Source organism: Heterodontus francisci, chromosome 30, assembly GCF_036365525.1.
Source record: "Heterodontus francisci isolate sHetFra1 chromosome 30, sHetFra1.hap1, whole genome shotgun sequence".
NCBI classification, from domain to species: domain Eukaryota; kingdom Metazoa; phylum Chordata; class Chondrichthyes; order Heterodontiformes; family Heterodontidae; genus Heterodontus; species Heterodontus francisci.
In genome coordinates, this window is record NC_090400.1 from 54,966,552 (window position 1) to 54,991,180 (window position 24,629).

The window sequence follows — 24,629 nt, forward strand, 5'->3', positions numbered from 1 at the left end:
CATTGAGCTTCCATATCCCCCTGCCAACCCGCTGGTCATCCTGTAAGTGACAGTCAGTCAGTAAGAGGCAATGGTCAAAGAAGAACACCGGCTTGACGTCGGTGGATCTGACCGCGATAGCACGGGACACAAACAGGAAGTCAATCCTGGAACGGACAGACCTGTCCGATCTTAACCAGGTGTATCTAAGCTGTGCTCCTTCTGCAGGTTTGCTGAAGACGTCGTGCATCTTTTACTGTTTCCATCGGGAATCTGGACGTAGCGTCCAGTTTGTTGTCGTCACTGCCGGATCGTCCAGCTGCATCGATGATTGAGTTGAAGTCACCGCCTAGGGTGACCGGCCTGGACGTTGCCAGCAGCTGGAGGACAATCAGCCGTTCGCTGTATTGGACCAGGGTGTACACGTTGATCAGCCGGAGCGGAGCATTGTTGTATGTTACATCTGCTATGAGGAGGCGACCACCCACCAGCTCCTTAACTTCAGAGATGTTGAAGTTGTCTCCCCGCATCAGAATACCCAGGCCTGAAGAATGGGAATCATTTCCCCCCGACCAGATCGATGGCCCATGGGACCACCATCATGACCATTGCCTGTATGTGCTGAGGTGCGGTATCACAAAAATAGCAGGTCAGCCTTGACTTTGGCCAGGTAACCTAAGGTCGAAACACATCGTGTAGTGGATTTAACACTACGCACGTTAATAGAGGCAATTTTTAAACCCATCTTAAAGATTTTAGATTGTGCATCCAAAAGGTCTATGCAAGTGTCAGTTCCTGGGTATGCTTCTGCATACCTGTGGTGTGTATAAACTGGTCCACAGTCGTTGGGCTGAGAAAACAGACCTGCTGTGCCACAGGAGCATTGTACCGTCTGGGCGACATTCGGGGGAGGTCTTGTACTCGGGAAGGGTTTCCTTGTGCTCAGCAGGTGTTTTAGTTTCATTTTGCTCCTCATCGAGGCTATTGCTGTTCCTGGTTTCCCAGAGCTGGGGGTTGTTGGTTGCATCGTTGCTCCTGGCGTCCCAAATTGGATGTTCCCTGGGCCCTTCGCTGCTTCCAGTGTTTCTCAGCTCGGGGCCATATGTCTCCTCGACCACCTTGGTGTTTTGCCGCTTCTTTTACTGATGGCGGCTTTCTTGCCCTTCCTCATCAGAGGAGGAGCAGCCACTGGTGTCTGACTGGGACATCAGTCGCTTCTTGCCATTACTTCGCAGGGTGGCTTTCCCTGTCTTTTCTGTCTTCTTAGTATTTTTACGTTTTATGATTTCCTCACAAAGCAATGCCACGGTGAAATAGTGAAGGGTGCTCAATGCCTGCAGGAATAGATCCACCAAGGAGAGGATAAGGGGAGAAAAGCAACAAAAGAATCTATGCGAAACTCGCCATGTTTTTTTTCTCTTCCTATCTGGAGAATTAGCTTTTCTGTTTTAGCTTTGTGAGGAATATTTCTAAAGGGTTGTATGATGTGTTTCTAATGGTTTCCTAAAATAAATAATGGTTGGTATGGAATTATGCAATATGCTAATTAAGTACTCATTCTAAAGAGCTGCACTTCTACCTATCAACAGCCTTTGCAAATGAATAATTCATGTTCAGAGGGTCTATTATAAAAATGGTAATCAGCTAACTTTCCAACCATCATTCAATAATCGTGACATTTTGGCTGCCCTATTTCTCTTTAATTGTAACCTGTTCCCATCCCCCCCTATAGTGATGCTCTACTAGAATTTTTACTAATTTATCCAGTTGCCTTTTATGGATAAATATATTTTATTCATGAAAATCTGTAAAAAAAAAATTACAAAACAGTTCCAAGATGACATTCCAAAAAGTGCAAAGGAAATCAGTTTTCTTCAATACAGGAGTGAAATGCCTCACAACTCTTCCATTCCATTTTATATACCATGTACATGTGCGTAGATCCCCAGTACGCAAACACCAAATGTCACTACGTGCTGAGGTTCTATCTGTCCCCGGTGTTGCGAAGGATGGGACTGGTCACATTGCCACGGAACGCTCCGTCCAGTTGGACCGTGCCATATCACCTATCCTTCGTGGGAACGTTTCTGCGGGACAACACCTTTGACCACCGATCCATCAGGCAGTGGTCTGCACGGAATGTCCTCAAGACCCTACGGGAAAAGGAGATGGTGGATCCTGTCAGATGGTTCCCCGAGCAGACTGCCAAAGTCATTTGGCGGAATGCCTCATCACCAGAACTTTCAAACAAGCACCAAGACATAGCCTGGCTGGTGGTGGGAAGGGCCCTCCCCGTCAGACGCTTCCTGCATGCCTGGAGACTCGACCCCCTCTGCACACTGCCCTCGAGGTGGCTGTTGTGGGGAAGAGACAGTTGCCCACCTCCTTCTGGAATGTGTCTTTGCAAAGCAGGTGTGGAAAGAGATGCAGTGGTTTTTGTCGAGGTTCATCCCAAGCAGCTCTGTAACACAGGAGTCTGTGCTCTACGGGCTGTTCCCAGGGACGCACACCGAGATAAACATCAACTGCTGCTGGAGGACCATCAATTCGGTGAAAGATGCTCTTTGATCTGCCCGAAACTTGGCGGTCTTCCAGCGCAAAGAGTTGTCCACGACCGAGTATTGCAGACTGGCACATTCCAAGGTCCAGGACTACGTGCCAAGAGACGCACTAAAGCTTGGGGCAGCCACTGCAAAGGCTCAATGGGGAAAGACCACTGTGTAAGGTCCTCCCACCAAGCTGAACTGAGGGGCTGGACCCATGGAAAACCCCTCGGGCTGTATACACCAAATATGGGTTTGCTGTAAAATGTATATGGCATTTTTATTTTATTTCCAAAATATACTTTATTCATAAAAATCTGTAAAAAATACATGACAAAACATTTCCAAACAGCACCAAGTCAAAAATTACAAACACTGCAAAGGAGGTCAGTTTCCTTCAATACAATCATGAGTTGCCTCAGAACCCTTCCATTTCATTTCTCATGCCATATACATTTTACAGCAAACAATTTTCCCGATACAGTTCGAGGGATTCTGACATGCTGCCGGCCAGGAGCATACTCTCGTATACTTCCAGCAGGTCCGGGCCGACCCAGTCCCACAGGGCCGAATACAACTCGACCGGTAAGCCATCGCTTCCGGGAGTTTTATTTGTCTCGAAGGACTTGACGGCCTTTGTCAGCTCGTCCAGAGTTAGCGGCTTGTCCAGTCTCTCCCTCATGCTGTCATCTAAGATCTCTGTGATAGATGACAGGAAGGATTGGGAGGCTCTGTTGTCTGTGGGCTTCACGTCGTACAGCCCAGCATAAAAGGATTTGCTGATCCTTAGTATGTCGGACTGCGAAGATGTTACCGAGCCATCCTCTTCCTTCAGATAACAGAGCTGTCTCTGTGTACCTTTTGGAAGAAGTAACGCGAGCACGTCTCATCCTGCTCAATGGAGCGGACTCTGGACCGGAAGATGATCTTGGAGGCCTCCGTGGCAAAGAACGAAGCCTGCTGGCTCTTCACATCTTGGAGGTCCTCCTTGACCTAGTCTCCCAGCGACTGCAGCCGGAGTAGATTTTGCATACTTTTCTGGAGTCGAGACATTTCCCTCTGTCTCTCTCTTGCCCTCTGACCACCTTTGAAGATAAAGAACCTATTGATGTTCTCCTTGATGGCCTCCCACCAGTGAACTGGAGACTCAAAGAGGGGTTTCACGGTTCTTCAACCTTTGTAATCCCTTTTGAGTTCCTCAACATTCTCTGGGGTTAGCAGTGTAGCATTGAGCTTCCATGTCCCCCTGCCAACCCGCTGGTCATCCTGTCGGCCAATAAGAGGCAATGGTCGGAGAAGAACACCAGCTTGATGTCGGTGGATCTGACCGTGACAGTAAGGGACACAAACAGGAAGTCAATCCTGGAACGGGCAGACCCTTCCGGACTTGATGCTGGGCTCCGTCTGCAGGTTTGCTGAAGATGTCGTGCAGTTTGGCATCTTTCACTGTTTCCATCAGGAATCTGGACGTAGTGTCCAGTTTGCTGTCGTCCCTGCTGGATCGTCCAGCTGCGTTAATGATGCAGTTGAAGTCACCGCCTAGAATGACCAGTCTGGATGTTGCCAGCAGCAGTGGGAGCTGCTGGAGGACGGTCAGCCGCTCGCTGCGTTGTACCCCGCGGGGCGTACATGTTGATCAACCGGAGCGGAGCATTGTTGTAGATTACATCTGCTACGAGGAGGCGACCACCCACCACCTCCTTAACTTCGGAGATGGTGAAGTTACCTCCCCGCAGCAGAATACAGAGGCCGGAGGAACGGCAATCATTACCCTCTGACCAGATCGATGGCCCGTGGGACCACCATCGCCTGTCGGTGCTGAGGTGTGGTATTCCACACTCCTGCAGAAACAGCAGGTTGGCTTTGACCTTGGTGAGGTAATCCATTGAAACACAAAGCGTAGTGGATTTAATGCTATGCACGTTAATCGAAGCCATCTTTGTACCCATTTTAAAATTGCGTGTTGCTTCCCAGACCATTTGTCCTTGCTAGTCCCAGTTCTTGGGTATGTTCCTGAATACCCATAGTGTACACAAGCTGCTTCACATTCGTTGAGTTCAGAAACCCCTCCTGGTTACTCATGGGGGGTTTGTTCCGCTGGGGTGACATCGGGAGGGGGGGGGGTGGTCTTGTAGGCAGCAAGGCTTGGAATGTCCTCTGCTGTTGGTGTCTTTCCCCTCTGTTCCTCCTCGAAGACATCACTGCTCCCAGCTTCCTGGAGCAGAGTGCGGCAGACGCTTCGTTGCTCACAGTGTCCCTGGGCTGGGATGTGCTGGGCATGTCGCTAGGCTCAGTGCTTTGGGTTTGAGGCACGCTGGGCCCATCACAGCTTCCAGTGCCCGGGGGCTGGAGGGGCTTTATCTTCCAGCTCCTTTGAGTTCTGTCTCTTCTTTTGCAGGTGCTGTCATTCTGGCCCTTCCTTGTCCAATGAGGAGGAGCTGCTGTAGTCTGTCTCAGACTGTAGCCTCCTATTGTCACTGGTTTGGGTGGTGGGTGGCCTGTTGCTTTTTTGGTGATTTTTTCTTTGTGGTTTTCTTTTGTACCACTTGCCACTGACCTGTTTGTCCATCTGCTGCCTCCTCCTCCATTGATTCTGTCTGTAGAGGAGGGGTTTCCGGGCGCAGGGTAAGTGCTGGGTCGCTGGTTTCAGCTGCCTCCCCTTTCTTCTTCTTCTCAGGTAGACTTGCCTCGCTGCGGAGAGGTTTGCTTGTCTCCTTTCCAGCACCAGACCCATTAGTCGTTCCTTCTCCCAGCCTTTCCTTGGACCTTGCCACCTGAGTATAACTGAGGCAGCGTTTGGGGCAGGTTTTGTAGAGGTGACCTGCCTCACCACACAGGTTGCAACACTTACTCTGTTTACAGTCCTTGGTCTGATGGCCTTCCTTCTTGCAGTTCTTGCAGATGACTGTGCCGCAGTTAGCTACCACGTGACCAGATTTGCTACAGGTGTGACAAACTCTGGGCTGCCCAGCATAGACCAAGAAACTTCGACTTCCCCCTGATTGCGAAGCTGGAGAGAGGATGGATGATGGCTCCGTTGGCATCGACCGTCAAGGTCACCTTGACCTGCCACTTCCTGGTCCAAATCCAAAATGGGTCCTTGACATCAGTGCTGCTGCCAGCCCCCTCGACGTACCTGGCAAGGAAGGTGAGTACATCCACGACAGGAACATGGGGGTTGTAGAGGTGAATTGTCATCACGCGGTCGCGTTGCGACGGCAGTGTGAAGAGCATGAGGATTGACAGCAGTGCCTGGTTTTCCTTCTCCTTGAACACCTTCAGGAACTTGATGCATCCCGCCATGTTCTCGAACGTCATGTTGAAATATCCACTGCTGGGGAAGTCCTGCAGGCAGAAGATGTCCGCAGCTTGGAATCCACAGCAATCAATAAGGATTTTCCTAATGAAGAAGGTACGGTCAACAGGTGCATCTCCTTCCTTATCCTTCACCACCACCCGAATGGTGTTGCACACTCCCTGGCCTGAAGCTCTAGAACTGGTTACAGCCATTTTACTCAAAACCTACCTGGAACAGGATGAAAGGTCACTAATCATGGTCTCTCCCCTGCCAGGTTTCTTTGATACAGAACATGAGTTGCCTCACAACCCTTCCATTCCATTTTACATGCAATGTACATTTGCATTACACAGCAAAACCATATTTTGGTTCATACATTTTTTTACCTCAAAAATATACTTTATTCATAAAAATCTGTAAAAAAAAATACATTACAACACCTTTCAAAACAGCACCAAGTTGACATTCCAAAAAGTGCAATGGAAATCAGTTTTCTTCGATACAGGAGTGAGTTGCCTCACAACCCTTCCATTCCATTTTACAAGCCATGTACATTTTACAGTAAACCCATATTTGGTGTATACAGCCCGAAGGTTTCCCATGGATCCAGCCCCTCGGTTCACTTTGGTGGGAGGACCTTACACAGTGGTCTTTCCCCATTGAACCTTTGCAGTGGCTGCCCTAAGCTTTAGTGCGACCCTCAGCACGTAGTCCTGGACCTTGGAATGTGCCAGTCTGCAACACTCGGTGGTGGACAACTCTTTGCGCTGGAAGACCACCAAGTTTCGGGCAGACCAAAGGACGTCTTTCACCAAATTGATAGTCCTCCAGCAGCAGTTGATGTTTATCTCAGTGTACGTCCCTGGGAACAGCCCGTAGAGCACAGACTCCTGTGTTACAGAACTGCTCGGGTTGAACCTCGACAAAAACCACTGCATCTCTTTCCACACCTGCTTTGCAAAGGCACGTTCCTGAAGGAGATGGGCAACTGTCTCTTCCCCACCACAGCCACCTCGAGGGCAGTGTGCGGAGTGGGTGAGACTTTTGGCGTGCAGGAAGGATCTGACGGGGAGGGCCCTTTCACCACCAGCCAGGCTACGTCTTGGTGCTTGTTTGAAACGTCTGGTGATGAGGCATTCTGCCAAATGACTTTGGCAGTCTGCTCAGGGAACTATGGTGGTACAGCATGGTCCAACTGGATGGAAAGTTCCGAGGCAATGTGGCCAGACCCATCCTTTGCACCAAAGATAGAACCTCAGCATGTAGTGACACTTGGTGTTTGCATACTGGGGTTCGATGCACTGCTTGATGTGGCCGCACACAAAGATCACCATCAGGATGAAGCCAACATTGGGTACATTTTCTCCCCCTTGTTCCAGAGGTTTGAACATCATGTCCCTCTGGACACAGTCCATTTTGGATCTCCAGATAGAGTGGAAAATGGTTCACGTGACCATTACGGCGCAGGATGGAGTATGGGCCAGACCTGTGTCACACACAGCAACGTGAGCACCTCGCCCCTGATGACCAGGTTCTTACCCACAGTGGAGAGGGAACGCTGCTCCCACACGCTCAGTTTATGGTGTACCCTGGATGGGTGCAGCTCCAACAACACTCAAGAAGCTCGACACCATCCAGGACAAAGCTGCCCGCTTGATTGGCACCCCATCTACAAACATTCACTCCCTCCACCACCGACGCACAGTGGCAGCAGTATGTACCATCTACAAGAGGCACTGCAGCAATGCACCAAGGCTCCTTAGACAACCCCTTCCAAACCCGCGACCTCTACCAACTAGAAGGACAAGGGCAGCAAATGCATGGGAACACCACCACCTGCAAGTTCCCCTCCAAGTCACACACCATCCTGACTTGGAACTATATCACCGTTCCTTCACTGTCGCTGGGTCAAAATCCTCGAACTCCCTTCCAAACAGCACTGTGGGTATACCTACCCCAAATGGACTGCAGAGGTTCAAGAAGGCAGCTCACCACAACCTTCTCAAGGGCAATTAGGGATGGGCAATAAATGCTGGCCTAGCCAGCGACGCCCACATCCCTGAATGAATAAAAAAAAACCCTGGCTACTCGCTCCTTCCAGGTTTTCGCGTATGCCCTGGCCCCATGAACCTTTTATGGATAAATATGGATTTTGTTTCTACCTTTGTTTCTGGTAGGCTAACGAGCCTCTGCCAAAAAAAAAACAGGGGAGTGGGATTAAGTGGATGTCACTTTCAATGAATTTGAACTTTGGGGTAAGGGAAGTTTTCCCCTTGCAATGCACAGGAAAATGTTTATTTTTGGACAGTTGTCTTTTAGCAGTGCTGTTAATATTGGGGAAATGTAAGACTTGTGATTAGCTACAGTGACGTTTTAAACCCGTTATTATGAGTAATTTTCATGCCCAATGATTGACTTTGCCAGGTCTGTTTCCTATCATCTTTTTTATATCAAAAATGTTGCAGTTGGCAAAATCATTTTGTAGTTTGGTGCTGAACCGTGAAGAGACCTGGAAACAGGAGTATTACAAGAAAGAAAAAAGTGGGGTCGGGGAAGGGGGAGAAGATGGGTAGGAAGAGGTGATCTGACTTTAATTCCTCAATGGCTGAAGCAGAGATGAAACTCAGTGTTTCCATTCAAACCAGAGCACATTTTGTTTCCGGCCGGATGTGATGAACGGCCGGACTCCCTGCCAGGAACGCTTGTGGCCGCAGCAGTTCCTCCGCCGGACGCTGTTGAGGACGGGACGGTGAGCAAGATGGCGGCGGCCAGGGCGCTGAGGACCGCGCTGGCCTCGGACTGTGAGGAAGCGGCTTGGAAGGACGAGGAAATGTGCGTGGTGGGGATATTCGGCAAGACCTCGGAGCTGAGCGCGCAGAAACACGCCATCATCAACACCCTGTGCGACAAGCCGGTCTTCCCCTTGTACCCGGGGCTGGGCGCCGGCCATCACCAGGGCAACAACAACAACTTGCTGCAGTGCTACTACAACCAGGACAGCAAAGTCCTCTACCTGCTCCTCACCGCCGTCTGCGACAACCAGCAGCTTTTGCAGGCCTGCAGGACTTTGGCTGATGATGTTTCCCACGCCGAAGCCCACGAGTTCTGGAAGGGGGAGGAGAAGCTCCACTGCATCCATCTGCTCTACCTCTTCTCGGTCTCTCACATCCTCCTGCTGGTTCACCCCACCTGCTCCTTCGACATCACTTATGACCGTCTTTTTAGAGCCCTGGATACCCTTAGGCAAAAGGTCCTCCCCTACCTGAAGAATGCGATTAAGGATTGCCCGGTAGGGAAGGAGTGGAGATTGAACTGTCGACCCTGCCCTCCGAGACTGCTCTTTATTTTCCAGCTAAATGGGGCGTTGAAGGTCGAGCCTAAGTGTCTGGACCCCTCCAATCTGGATAAGCCGAAGAAGCATTCCCCTAAAAGGAGGCTCCAACATGCCCTGGAGGATCAGATTTACAGGATTTTCAGGAAGAGCAGAGTGTTGACAAACCAGAGCATTAACTGTTTGTTTACTGTCCCTGCCAACCAGGCATTTGTTTACGTGGTGGCTGCACAGGGGGACGACCCAATTAGTATGCTGATCGGGCAGCTGAAAAGCACCTGTGCCATCAGGGAGCACGAGTCCCTCCCATTGTCTGGGTCACGGCGCTATCAGATGATGAGACATGTCCGTCAGCCATCCTTCATATTGGAAAGCAGCCTCAATAGCTCCAGTGGCCAGCTGGTGGACTGCACCTTGAAGGAGTTTCTATGGCAACATGTGGAACTGGTTCTGACCAAAAAGGGATTCGAGGATAGTGTCGGGAGGAACCCACAGCCTTCACACTTTGAACTTCCTGCCTATAAAAATTGGCTGGCTGTGGCCTCAAAACTCTATGATGTGATGATAAGCGGGAAGGACGAGGACCTTGGATTTCTTGCCGGGGATCTTTCCTCCAAGATACAAGGTCAGCTGAAGGGGCTTGAAGGGTTTTTGGATGCGGATAATAAGTTTTCAGAAAACCGTTGCCAAAAGGCCCTGCCTCTGGCTCACAGCGCCTACCAGTCCAATCTGCCCCACCATTACACCACAACTGTCCACAAGAACCAGTTGGCACAGGCCCTACGTGTCTACAGCCAGCATGCTCGTGGACCAGCCTTCCAGAAGTATGCCATGCAACTGCATGAAGACTGCTACAATTTCTGGAGTAATGGGCACCAGTTGTGTGAAGAGAGGAGCTTAACGGATCAACACTGTGTTCACAAATTCCATCTACTGCCTAAACCAGGTAAGTCATAAATCAGAGGCTTTAATCTTGGTGGGGGGAGGCAAGAGACTACAGAATCGAGTTAGTAAATTACTCATAAATACAAACACCCACCCAGCTGTGGCAAAGTGATAGATCTTGGCATTACACTGCAATGTTTATACTCTCAAAAGCATTTGAGATATATCAGCTTATTATTTTATTGTGACCAAAGAAAGTTTGCAGTACAACAAGAAACCATGAGTCTGGATTGATACTGTGGGTAGGATTAGTGGCAGCTTTACTAAAGACCCTATAGTCAAATGCCTATCTCTATGCATTGATTCAGCTTTCTGCTGAGAGGCAGTGGCTAAAAATGCTCATTGATGTGGAAAAGCTCTATAATTGCTATAGATTGCCTTCACTTTTGTATAGCTTTACGGGTAAGACTAAATTGGCAAGAATCTGTCTTCCTAAAGCAGCAGGAGAGGAATGGATAATGACATACCACACCATCATTAGTATGTTATGCCATGCGCCATTGTGGCATGTGAATCCCAATATATTTATCAAAGCTTAATACTAAACTGTTGAAACATGGAAACTCTAAAGAAGCATATATTTTTGAGTTAGCTTAATTTGTAATTTCTGCATTATAACACAGTAAATGTTTGGTAGCGTAGTGTTTCTGGTACTGGACTAGAAGTGAATAAATTGCAAGTAGTGAAATTGTTTCTAGTAACTCTGATTATTTGTGGACTCGCACCAGGAAAGAAAATTTACCATAACAGCTGTTTTGTCCTAGAAATCCAACTGTTTACTAATGTCCACCTGTCCAACCTACACCAATCTGACACGTGATTGGATCTTAATACCATCTGACTGGCAAAGCAAGCCACAACATTTAGGGACGGGCATAAATGCAGACTTGGAAGCAGACAAAAGTAAAATGCAGTGATAACAAACAATATTTAATCAATTAAATATAGTGTTCCTAATTATTGGGAAAAATTCCAAGGGACAGGCTAATTCTTCATTTAGAAAGATACGGATTAATCAAAAGCAGCACAGATTTGTTAATGGAAGGTCGTGTCTGACTAACATTGAATTTTTTTGAGGTGTTAGCAAGGAGGATTGATGAGGGTAGAGCATTTGATGTAGTCTTTATGGATTTTAGCCACGCTTTTGATAAGGACCCACATGATAGATTGGTCACAAAAGTAAAAGCCCGTGGGATCCGAAGCAAAGTGGCAAGTTGGATCCAAAATTGGCTCAGAGGCAGGAAGCAAAGGGTAATGGTCGTTGGATGTTTTTGTGACTGGAAGGCAGTTTCCAGTGGGGTTCTGGAGGGTTCAGTACTAGGTCGCTTGCTTTTTATGGTATATATCAATGATTTGGATTTGAATGTAGTGAGGTATTAATAAGAAGTTTGCAGATGATACAAAAATTGGCCATGTGGTTGATAAGAAAGCTGTAGACTGCAGGATGATATCAATGGACTAGTCAGTGTGCAGAACAGTGGCAGATGGCGTTCAATCGGACAAGTGTGAGGTAATGCATTTGGGGAAGGGAATACACAATAAATGGTAGGATACTGAAAAGTGTAGAGAAACAGCGGGACCTTGGAGTGCATGTCCACTGATTCCTGAAGGTGGCTGAACAGGTAGATAAGGTGGTCAAGAAAGCATATGGGTTACTTCTCTTTATTAGCTGAGGCACAGAGTATAATATCTGGGAGGTTATGCTGGAACTATATAACACACTGGTTAGGCCACAGCTGGAATACTGTGTGCAGTTCTGGTCACCGCACTATAGGAACTAGAGAGGGTACAGAGGAGATTTGCAAGGATGTTGCCTGGACTGGAGAATTTTAGTTACGAGGAAAGATTGGATAGGCTGGGGTTGTTTTCTTTGGAACAGCAGAGGCTGATGGGAGACCTAATTGAAGTGTATATAATTATGAGGGGTCCAGATAGAGTGGATAGGAAGGTTGTATTCCCCTGGGTTGAAAGGTCCATAACCGGGGGGCATAGATTTAGGGTAAAAGGTAGGAGGTTTAGGGGGATTAGAGGGGAAATTGTTTCCCAGCAGAGAGTGGTGGGGATCCGGAACTCACTGCATGAAAGGGTGGTAGAGGCAGAAATCCCCATAACATTTAAAAAGTACTTGGATATGCATTTGAAGCGCTGTAATCTACAAGGCTACAGACCAAGAACTGGAAAGTGGGATTAGGCTGAATGGCTACTTGTTGGCTGGTGTGGCCATGATGGGCTGAATGGCCTCCTTTGCTGTAAATTTCTATGATTCTATAATGTTAACATTTATGTGGTGCCAGGAGTTAGCCAAGTCACGTCTACATTATTATTGACGTTAATTATAGAGTAGAAGGTGTTGATATCTCATCATCCATACAAGGGAGACTAATGTCCAGAATCATGGAAGTCTTGTGGACCCCCAGTTGACTGGGAGGGCAGACGCTGAAGGCTCATCTAGTCATTAAATCTGAGCTACAGAAGACATAAGGATTGAACAGTAGGAGTTGAAGACAAACGAACAGTACAGGAATTAGAAGAAGCACCAGAGCTGTATCAAATTGGCAGCAAAAGTAGGACCTTAGGGAGACTGAGACCCAGGCGATCACCCATCCCACAAAGGGGAAGTCCCAGAAACTCTCGCCTGCTTCCTTTGCACCAGGTATTTCTCTCAAACGTTTTTAATGAGCTTTATGGGGGATGTGGGAGGGCAAAGCAGTGGAGCAGCATGTTGCAGTGCCAACATCTTGCATCAGAGTCTAGGTGGTGATACTCTGCATATGTGAGTCACTAATCTTAGTCACGGAGAGATGCTGAGTAAGGATCTTGGGCATTCCCTTGAGGAGAAGGCGTGTAGTTACTCCCAACCAGTCGCCTCCACCACCTATTGGCTGATTGCTGAATAACACTGGCAAATGCATTTGAAAACTACTTGCACAATTGTGCAAAAGCAAAATATTGCGAATGCTGGAAATTTGAAACAAAAAAACAAAAATGTTTGCAACTCTAAGCAGGGCAGCATCTGCGGAGAGAGAAACAGAGTTAACGTTTCAGGTTGATGACCTTTCATCAGAACAATGGTGATTCTCTGCCAACGATTTGTTTTATTCCATCTCTCGATAAATATTTTGCTCTCGTTATCCTGTTGGTGAGAGACCAGGAAAAACCCTCTCGCTCTCCGGGGCCGATGATGAACCAACATTTTTGGCTGGTGGTCTAGTGTAGAACATGTTGGGAGATGTTGTCTTTTGATTGAGGCTTTGAACCAAAACCCCAATTTTCTGTTCCCAGTGGTTCAGGAGAGAATTAACTACAGCTTGCATTTATATAGCATCTTTAACATACCAAAACATCCCAAGGTGCTTCACAAGAGTGACTATCAAACACAATTAGGGAACAATTTAAAGAAGAACAGGGGCTTGGTTCAGTCCTGGTCAAAATCTATTAACTCAAACAACATTACCAAAAAAAGTCATCCAGAATCCTAGAATAATACAGCACAGAAGGAAGCCATTCCAATTGTCGTGCAAGTGCCTGGGTAGAGCTATTCAATTAATCACACTCTGCTCTTACCCCATAGTTAGCTCTATAAAAAGATTTTCCTTCAAGTTTTGAATCCAATTCTTTTTTGAATGCTACTATTGAATCTGCTTCCACTGCCCTTTCAGGCAGTGTATCCCAGATCATAAAACCTGCGATTTAAAAAAAAAAATTTCCACATGTCATAGGAACATAGGAGCAGGAGTAGGCCATTCAGCCCATCGAGCCTGCTCCACACTATCCTCATATCCCTATGTTACCTCTAGTTCTTTAGCCAATCATAAATCTGTGTCCTCTGGTTACCGACCTTGCTGTCACAGGAAACAATTTCTCCTTATTTTACTCTATCGACCCTTCATGATATTTTTTTGAACACCTCTGTCAAATCTCCCCTTAATCTTCTCTGCTCTAAGGAGAACAACCCCAGCTTCTCTAGTCTCTCCACATAACTCATCCCGGTTCTGTCCTAGTAACGTCTCATTGTAGTCTCTGGGATGTTGTGACTCGGAGCGGAATTTACATTTGCCTACATTATAGTTGTTGCTCCTCAAAAGTAATTAATTGTCTTTGAAGCGTTTTGACACGTTTTGACATGGGGTGGTGCAATACAAGTGCAAGCAACATGTCATATTAACCAAGCCTGGGTGCATGTCTCCTTCTCCCTTATTGACTATGGATTCAAGTGCAACAATAATTAAATAATCTTGAATACACTTTTTCTGTGTGTGCGTGTGTGTGCGTTTGCCTCTCTTTCTTGCAGGAGAAAAACCAGAACCTGACAGGAACCCACCCGTTCTGTATCACAACAGTCGCGCTCGCTCTACCAGCTCCTGCAACTGCGGCCGCAGGCAAGCCCCTCGAGACGATCCCTTCGACATCAAGTCAGGCAATTACGATTTCTATCAGGTATGGAAGGTGTTTTTATATGTTACAGGCAGACCTAGGGTGATAAATATGGACAAACAGGCAAATATATTTGCCATTACTGTGTCAGTGCAACTTCTTCCTCCATTTTCTTGCATCACTTTCTTTCCTGTTGTAGCGGTGGAAGCAAATGGGGAGAAATTCTAGCGACTGGTGATGGAGGTAGATGCCTGGGAATGGGGCTGCTCTTTTGAGCTGGGGGTCATGCTAGCTATGGAATGGGCACAGAAAAATAAAAACAAAGTCTTGCATTTGTACAGTGTCTTTAACAACCTTAGGATGCCCCAAAGCCTTTCACAGCCAATGAAGTACTTTTGAAGTGTAGTCATTGTTGTAATGTAAAAAACGTAGCAGCCAGTTTTTATTTATATATTCCTTCATGCACAACAAGGTCCCCACAAACAGCAACAAATTCATGACCAGATAATCAGTTTTCTAGTGGTGTTGGTTGAGAGATGAACAGGACATTGAGGAAAATACCTCTTCTAATAGTGCCATGGAATCTTTTACGTCCACCTGAGGGGGCAGACGGGGCCTTGACATAATGTCTCATCTGAAAGACAGCACCTCTGACCCCTTGATACCTTTGTACTGCACTGGAGTGTCAGCCTGGATCTCGTGCTCTGATCCTGGAGTGCGGCTTGAACCCAGAACCTTCTGATTCAGAGGCAGACAAGTTGGCGACCGCTGAGCCGAGCCTAACACCCAGACCTATAGTGTCAGTTTGGCTCAGTTGACCACATTCTTGCCTCTGAGGCACAAGGTTGTGAGCTAAGCCCCACTCCATGACTTGAGCAGGTGGTCCAGGCTGACACTTGGGTGCAGTACTGCGAAGGTGCTGCACTGTCTAATGTGCCGCCCTTCAGAGGAGATCTATATATAGGAGCACATGTGAATCCCCAGTTAATGCCCATTACCTGAATGCAATTAAACGCTCAATTAATATACCACTATCAGAGACCCACAAAACATTTGGGGTGAAATTGGTATCTTTATTGCAACAATACTACTTTAAATCCCCAACCCATGCCATTCCATCCATCCCTCTCATGCTATACCCATCCCATTCCTTTCATCCCTTTCATATAACCCCATCCCATCCCTTCTTTCTACCCCACCCCCATACCCTATTCCAACCTTCTTTTGCTTTCTGACCGCTGTCCCCCCTATGCTGTCTCTCTCTCTCTCTCTCTCTCTCTCTCTCTCTCTCTCTCTCTCTCTCTCCCCCTCCCGCCCCTCACCACCGATGCTGTCTAGTTCCCTTCTATGCCATCCCACCGACCCCCACAGTGCCGTCCAAACCTCCACCCCCTTCCTCCATCCCTCCAGCCAGGGTGAATTTAGTGTTGGGATCTCCTTAGCTTCCACTGTTTGTTTTCTCCACCAACCTCCACCGCCCCCCCGCAAACCCTCCTGCTGCCGCTGCCTCTAACCGTTGACCGCCCCGCATGCGTCATGCCCGTGTGCCCCACATGAGCCCGTGTGCCCCACATGACTCCATGTGCGCTGAGCCCTGCCCACCAAATCAACTCATCAACCAATCAGAACTGTGCGGACAGACAGAAACTGCGTACTATTATTATAGATGAACAATGGGGATTGTGAAATTGAGGTCAAGGATCAGCCGTGATCCTATTGAATGGCGGAGCAGGCTTGAGGGGCCTTCTCCTATAACCTACTCCTGCTCCTATTTCTTATGTTCTTAACCAAAACCATTTAATTAACCAATCATAATTTCATTACTATCTGTGTGTGAAATGGTTGTCACTTTATTCACATAACAACAGTAACTTGCACAAAGTGAGTATCTCTGCATGAAACACTTTGGAACACTCCTGAGAGATATAATAAGGTGCTGTATAAATGCAAGATTTTTGCCCAAAAGCTTATCGCACATAAAGTTACACAGACTTTTTACCTACAGGAAAAAAAAAGGTCCACTTAATTCTTCACTTTGGAAATATGTCTGTAAATGCTTTCTGGGACGGAGAAGAACACTTTTCAAAGCCTCTATTAAATCTTTTTGCCTTCTCTGTTCTCGCGCAAACAGTCCCAGTATCTCAAATCTCTTAACTATCGTTTCCCATCCCTGACATCATCCTGGTGAATTTACACAGGGAAATCCTAGAATGATAACATAGAGAAACGGTATCAACAACAACTTAGATTTATGTAGCACCTTTAACACATTAAAATGTCACAAGATGCTTGAAAGAGGCGTTATCAAACAAGATTTGACACCGAGCCACATAAGGAGATCTAGGGACAGGTGACCAAAAGCTTGGTCAAAGAGGTAGATTTTAAGGAACCTGTTAATGAAGGAGAGAGAGGAGGAGGAGGTATAGGGAGGGGATTCCAGAGCTTAGGGCCTGGTCAGCTAATGGCACAGCTGCCATTGTTGGAGAGTTGAAAATTGGGGATATGCAAGAGGCAAGAATTGGTGGAGCACAAAGATATTGAAGGGTTGTAAGGCTGAAGGAGGTTGGAGAAATAGGAAACGACGAGGCCATGGAGGGATTTGAATACAAGGACAAGAATTTTAAAATCGAGGCGTTGCCAGAATGGGAGCCAATGTAGGTCAGTGAGCACAGGGAAGAATGATGGGTGAACAAATCTTGGGGCAGATTAGGACACGGGCAGCAGAGATTTGGATGTGAGAATGTACTTGAATACCAGGTGCGGGAAAATTGTAAATTGCGTCTTCTGACTTTCTGTTTTAAAATATCTTTGCAGGTTCAAGAGGAGAAATGCTGTGGGAAGCTTGAGCACTTCTATTTTCCCGTCTTCCAACCCAGCACTCCTGACCCAGCTCCAGCCAAGAATGATTCCACTGTGTCCTCACTACCCCCGCAAGAGGGTGAAGGAGAGAAAATGAAAGAAAAAGAGGCCCAGACCCAGGGAGAGAGCACCAGTCTCAGTTTGGCACTCAGTCTTGGACAGTCCACAGACAGTCTGGGTACATTTCCCCCTGACCCCCATGCAGGAGGGGACAACCCTGACGCCCATGGCCAGGGAGGAGAAGCTAAACCAGAAAAGAGGCCCAGTATTGTGGATCGGCAGGTGTCAACGGTGGAATATCTACCTGGCATGTTAAATTCCAGCTGTCCGAAGGGACTTTTGCCTAAATTTTCTAGTTGGTCCTTTGTCAAACTGGGGCCTTCCAAAGCTTACAACTTTCACAGGGGCCTGGACCAGAGTGGCTTCATTCCTGGGACTAACTACCTGATGCCTTGGGACATAGTCATCAAGACCAGGTCCGAGGACGAAGTGGACATGGACAGTAATTCTTGGCCAGCACCCAACAAATCAGTGCCGGCCAAACGGGCTGGCACCGTGATCGGCCGAGGCAGGCGGAGGGATGACATTGCACGGGCATTTGTTGGCTTTGAATATGAGGATTCGCGGGGTCGCAGGTTCATGTGTTCAGGGCCAGAAAAGATTATGAAGGTAATGGGGAGCGGGCCAAAAGAGTCCGCCATCAAAGCCCTCTCCTCTGACATGCCCTTGTACATCCTGTCTCCATCTCAAGGTCGAGGACTTAAGCCGCACTATGCCCAGCTCACAAGGCTGTTTATTGTGGCTCCTGATGCCCCATTACAGATCGTACTCACACCACAGGTAAGATTTCAGCTCCAAAAATGTTTATCTGTATCCTACAGGCTTGTCAAGATGACAGTCTATCTGAAATCCAAAGAGTAATAAAAGCGGAGGAGTGATTTGAAAGCGGAACTGCAAATGACGGGCTTGAGATGAGTTAATGAATCATTAAAGTAGAACTTGAGCTGTTTATGACTGTTACGTTGAGCCCTAAGGTTAGATCAATTTAAACCCATCCCGGATCTGTTTATAACATATGCTTGTTTCATTTTCATTCAGTTTTTAAGCTAAGACCAGATACCAGTGCAGACACTGGTTGCCCATCGTGTCCTTGGTTTTTAAAAATTTTATTGCCTGCAATAGAGAACATAATAAATTGCAGGCATTGTCATCATTAGAGCAGACTGCTGTTGCTAGGGTTTCAAAAAGGCATCATGTTGAGTGTGAAATTTGCATATCCTGTCCATTTGAGCTGTGAAATAAACCCAGCAGTAGAGTTATCAGATGTGCTCTTCCAAACCTGCATTGTACCTGTAGAGTGTAATTTGAGTGACATGAAAGACTGAAGTAGTTGTGGTAACATGTCTACCGTTAGTAATGATGGGGACAATTTGTGGTGATGATTTAGTGCATCATACAAGAAATATATTGGTGTAATATTACAGTATTTAAGTGCAATATCTATAGCACTATTAAACTGCCCACAGTAAGTTGACGAATATAATTGTTTTTAAATACAGATGGTGATAGAATTGGTAGAGAAACTTAAGAAAGTCACCCTGCAGAGTTGCCTAGTGGCCAGAGTGTTGTGACAGTTGACATAGCATAACTGAATGAAAATGTTGACATAGCAATTTACAGTGGTTAATGTTGATGCAAAAGCATGACCAAACATTGTGCACGTTCTGCGTAAGATTTTTAATAATATATAGATATTAATAAAACATGTAATAAGCACTCGCTGGCAACATTGAGCTTCATTAGGAAACATTGCGTATGAGTGAAAGTTTACAAATGTTTGAAAGTAATGGCTGAATATACTTCAAAATCACGGCAAGGGCCTTAATATTCTAGCAAGCTAGTGGAAATTAGAGCTGTGTGTACAATGAGATAGCTAATTCTTCTCAGCATCTACCCAAAGGGATTAACAATTGTGAAGTTGTTTCAACATGTTTAGTATGAAATAATCTGCAGTTGATTACATGTCCCAGGTTTATGAAATGCTAAATTAATATTAATTGTCTCCCCTGTAAAACTATCAGTGGGAAAACCTCATCTGAATTAGGCAGTATCTCATTTAAGTGAGCATTTCCTTCCTTTGTTCATTTACTTAATCTTTTATAGTATATATCAGCTTTGCTTAGAATTGCCAACTCTTTTTAGAATTTAGTATTTTAGAAAGTCAATTCTCTGTTGCTCCTCCCCTGCCTTAGAGGGGAGAGAGTTACCACTGAGTCAAGGTGTCAGCTGTGGCTCAATGGTAGCACTGTCTCCTCTGAATCAGAGCATCGTGGATTCAAGCCCCACTCCCGTGATTTGAGACCATAATCCGGGCTGACGTACCAGTGCAGTACTGAGAGAGATCTGCACTGTCAGAGGTGCCGTCTTTCGGATGAGATGTTAAACCCAAAGACCCTATCTGCCTCCTCGGATGGCTGGGGATTTCTAGCCAGTGACCCGCCCCAATATTTATCCCTTAACCAACATCACGAAAACAAGTTATCTGGTCATTTATCTCATTGCTGGTTGTGGGACCTCGCTGTGCACAAATTGACTGAAGGATGCATTTTCCTGGTCATAATGGTGACGCCGGAGGGAAAACTTGCAGGAAGTTGAGGAGGTTTCTGCAAGGTATATAATGTTGGTGCCTATGAAAACATTTGTGAATTGAACCACATTTATTGTGATGGACAGAGGCTGATGAATGACTTGGTAAAGAAAAATTAGTTTGGGGGAAGGCTACATCCTGTGGAATGTGGTTGAGATTTTACTTGGAAAAGGTGAGATGCGCTCATCAAGACCTGGAATATGCTGCCTGAACAGGTGATGGAAGCAGATTCAGTAGTAACTTCCAAAAGGGAATTCAATACATACTTGAGAAGGAGAGCTTTGCAGGGGATTGGGATTCATTGGAGAGCTGGCACAGGCACGATGGGCTGGAAGGCCTCCTCTTGTGCAGTACAAAGCTTTTACATCCACCTGAGAGGGCAGACGGGCCCTCGGTTTAATGTCTCATCCGAAAGATGGCGCCTCCAATAGTACGGCACTCCCTCGGTACTACGGTGGGAGTGTCCCCCTGAACTGGGTGCTCAAGTCTCTGGAGTGGGAATTGAACCCACGTGTTTCTGAGCCAGAGGCAAGAGAACTGCCCACTGAGCCACAGCTGACATGTGAGGTTCATTGTTGCAGTAGGTTTAGGGAATCCCCATTCTGTGAAGAATTTGCAGTGTGGTAGTTTTTTAATTTGCAAGTGTAAGAATATGGTGTATTTTTCCTGTAAGATTGAATTTCCCTTTACCTTGCAGGTTCAGCCTGGGCCCCCACCCTGCCCCGTCTTTTACCCCGAGAAGCAGGAAATACCTGTTCCGCCAGATGGACTCTGGGTTCTCCGCTTCCCCTATGCCTACGTCACGGACCGTGGACCCTGTTTCCCCCCAAAAGAAAACCAGCCACTGATGAGTTACCGGGTGCTACGGGGCATCCTTAAGGCTATCCCACAGTGATGATGCTTTCCTAACTGCAAGATGCTTCTTTACAGCCAGAGAGAGATGGGATGGATTGAATGTCGGACTGTCCCACACCAACATTTAGGGTTGAACTGAATGTTCTTGGTGATGTGAATCCTCTCCTTGACCTAACAGACCTGGAATGCCTGCAGAATCAGTTCGCAAAAAGCAGATGTACCCTTTCTGACTGAAAGGATTAAGGACTCTGATCAAAACAAACTTGAAGCCCATAGGCAGTTCCCGTTACAGTATTCCTGATACTCTATGACTGTGCATATCCTGGTATAATGTGATGCAATCTTTTTCAGTCAAAATCTCACTTTGGTTGTATGAGGGAAAACCCGCACTTTGTTTTCTCAGTAAAGTGCTTTCTTCCTGTCGTGTGATGAAAAACCACGTGACAACACTTGGGGCCATTGTGACAGTCAGTGGTTGATGATTTGTGTCAGATACAAACTCAAAGGAGAGGGCTCAGTGATTAAAAGAATGGTTTTAATTGGGGGTTCCAATAACTATATACTGCTGTTCAGGAGCCTCATCCAAACCCTCAGCTGCACTGCAACCTCCAGTGACAGCTTCCTGTCATCCTTTCGTCTTTTGGTAGCCTTTACCCGGGTGTGTAAAAGTGGGTTTGGGGAGCATTGAACACATGAGTTTTTTTCTGTATACTCTTAAGTCTATTGTGGTGCTGCAAGCAAAAAGCAGTTTTGTCAGCTGATAGCCCCCTGCAGTCTGGCCGGATGTTCCCTAACTGAGTAAATAGTGTTGGGAAGAATTAACTGCTGTTATGACTTTGCATTGAGGTTAGATCTGTGTCCATGCATGTATTAACTCAAATTGGTAAATTTGTTTACACTATGATAGCTGTTAAATACTCCAGTAGCAAACATATGCCTTGGGGTTTTGAGTATCTTGGCTTTCAGCTCTTGTTGGATGAGTCTGATAATGTAGCGAGAGTTCTTGTGAAATAAAGTAATTAATGTCTTGATGGGCTAGTGGGTAAAGGTGAGCCCAGTATAGTGCCAAAGTGGACAGACCAAGAGGTGCCAGCTTTAATCCCCTGGTGAGACAATTTCAGAAAAGTGCCGTCCTGAGCAAGGAAAGTGTAGAAGGGCAGAGGTGAGAGTGAGGCTGTGCAGAGTCTCTGTTCCTGACCCATGTCAGGTGACTGTTGCTGGAAAGTGCCCATCTGAGCATTGAGAGTAGGATTGGGCTTGGTTGTGGTGCTCCCCGTGGTCAGTTAGCCTCGCTGCTTGGGCCGACACAATAAGAATGGCTGCTTGTTTGAGCTGCCAGAGGGCTGTTGCTGCATGTGGAGCTGTATCTCAGCACAAAGCCTCAGTTTCATTGAGTAAGGAAGGGTAAAGTTGGGAGAGGGGAATGGGGGATGAATTAATTCTCTCAGGCAGCTAAATGCAAATTTTTAATTATATATTGTCCTCTTACTTTTTTATTTTCCTAAAATATAACGCCCTCTCCTTCATGAACAGTTGAGTGAAATCTTTGTCTATCTCGGGCAGAGTTCCCAAGGTTGATATTACTGGGTCCAACAGCATGCTGATAGCCTCCTGATAGAGGTCTGACAAGTAACAGCTACACAGTGACAACTCAAAATGTTTGAATTGGGATTTTGATTGGTGAAATGAACTGGAGCCTGGGTCAGATGGGAAACCTTTAGGTTCTTGCATCAGTCATTACCAAGTCAATAACGGGTGATGCTAATTTGTTTTTACTAATGGCTGTTAGGAGTTGCTGTGACTGCCTTCTCTGGACCAGTGAGCGCAAGTCAGTTGTAGAAGAAAGTTACCCCACTTGAACAAGCCCTGCTCTGAGAGGCCAGCACTTAAAATTATGAACAAAATGACCAATCTGGTGTTGTAGCGATTGATGCTCCAGTTACATCCCCAAGAAGTGTGGAGTGTGGTAACAGTCTGACCTTCAAGTCTGCCAGCTATGTTGTGTAATGAGGCTTATCTCTTTTATTTTAAAGGGACCTTTACTGTCTCATGTCTTGGAGTGCGTTTTACCCTTGAAATTATGGAGAGCTCGGTCTGGTAATTTGCTTTTGTGACCGAGAGGGAAGGTCTGAACCTGGAAACAATTGTGTGGAAGGTGGTTGATCTGGTGGGGGAGAAGTGGGGGCTGAGGCTGACAGAGGTGTTAAGCGCACTCTAAGAAATTAATTTTAGATGTGCGGAGTTCTTGCTGTTGAAGGTTTAATGTTAACACAACCTCATGACTTAAGATACCAGTTCTCACTTTACAAACCCCAATTAAAATATAATTGCTAAAACCTACAAGTACAGTGTCTTTTATTTAATTTAATACCTGTTCTTCCTCCAGATTTATCTGACAAAGCTGCTTTGCTGCTGAGTCCCTTCAAAGGAGACTGAATTAAGAGTTCTTATTATTTGTTCATGGGATGTGGACATTGCTAGCAAGGCCAGCATTTATTGCCCATCCCTAATTGCCCTTGAGATGTTGGTGGTGAGCCACCTTCTTGAACTACTGCAGTCTGTGTGGTGAATGTACACCCACATTGCTGTTGGGGAGCAAGTTCCAGGATTTTGACCCAGCGATGATGAGGGAACGGTCAATATAGTTCCAACTCAGTATGTTGTGTGGCTTGGAGGGGAACTTGACAGTGATGAACAGTGGGTCACTGCTTCTGTGCAGTGCACCATAGGGTGATGGAACTTGGGTTTATCTCCTTAGAAATGCCCTGTGGGGTGAGGTGCTGAGTCCATACAAATTAGAAAGTCCTACATTTAGAGCCTGAATTAGCTAACCTTGTGTGGGCTAGCAATACTGAATCTTGAAGAATTTATGAAAATAATCCAAACTACTGAATGGGTCTTATTAAGCATCTTTTAATCAATATAGTTTATAATTAGGTGGATTGCCTACTTCCTCCTATGTAATATCACCTGCCTCCACCCTTCTCAGGCCATCTGCTTTTGTTAATTACAGACTCAACTATCCCAATGCTCTCCTGGATGAGCTCCCATTTTTTTATTCTCCATAAACTTAATTTCATCCACAACTCTGCTGTTCATATCCTAACCCGCACCCATCATCCCTGTGCTCTCTGACCTACATTTGTTGCTGGTCTCACAACATCTCCATTTAAAAAAAATTTTCATTCTTCTTTTCAAATCCTCCAATGGCCTCACCCCTCCCTATTGCCGTAACCTCCTCCAGTTTTACAACCCTCCGTGAACTCTGCGTTCCTCTAATTCTGGCCTGTTGTGCAATTCTGAGTTCCTTTGCCCCTCTGATATTTGGAGGCTGTGCCTTCAGCTGTCTAGGCCCTCAGCTCTGGAATTGCCTTGTTAAACCTCACTGCCTCTCTCTAACCACTTTTACGATGCTCCTTAACACCTACCTCTTACCAAGCTTTTGGTCGCCTGTCCTAATATCTCCTCCTTTGATGTGGTGTCAATTTTCTTTTTGAATTACACTCCTGTGAAGTGTTTTGGGGCTTTTTATTATGTTAAAGGTGCTTTATAAATGCAAGTTATTATAATTGGGTTTTTTGTTGTCCATTTTGAGAGATGCCTCTGTAATCCTTTACTGTCCTGTACCACCTGAAGGTCAGAGCTTGAATGACTTCCCTGCGTGTCAGTGCCAGTACTGTTCGTCAGTGGCCAGAAGAAGCATTGGTTTTTCCCTCCTCCCCTGTGAGGTGGAGACATTTTGCTACAGTTGCCAGCTCAGTGACCTCCAGGTCATTGCACCTGGAAACCGGAATGACA

The 24,629-nt window shown here is 46.4% G+C and overlaps 1 protein-coding gene across 1 annotated transcript; it reads left to right on the forward strand.

Annotated features, from left to right (window-relative positions):
- Positions 1–8,554: 8,554 nt before the first annotated feature.
- Positions 8,555–23,525, forward strand: smg8 (SMG8 nonsense mediated mRNA decay factor). Its single transcript, XM_068010697.1, has 4 exons — positions 8,555–10,097; positions 14,388–14,533; positions 17,285–18,169; positions 20,674–23,525. The coding sequence occupies exons 1-4, from the start codon at positions 8,579–8,581 to the stop codon at positions 20,869–20,871; spliced, it is 2,748 nt and encodes a 915-aa protein (XP_067866798.1). The 5' UTR covers positions 8,555–8,578; the 3' UTR covers positions 20,872–23,525.
- Positions 23,526–24,629: the final 1,104 nt, after the last annotated feature.

Excerpts from the sequence above, each read along its gene's own strand:
- smg8 (XM_068010697.1), top strand. The coding sequence starts at position 8,579 with ATGGCGGCGGCCAGGGCGCTGAGGACCGCGCTGGCCTCGGACTGTGAG. Across the intron at positions 14,534-17,284 it reads GCAATTACGATTTCTATCAG|GTTCAAGAGGAGAAATGCTG; the intron begins GTATGGAAGGTG and ends ATATCTTTGCAG. Across the intron at positions 18,170-20,673 it reads AGATCGTACTCACACCACAG|GTTCAGCCTGGGCCCCCACC; the intron begins GTAAGATTTCAG and ends TTTACCTTGCAG.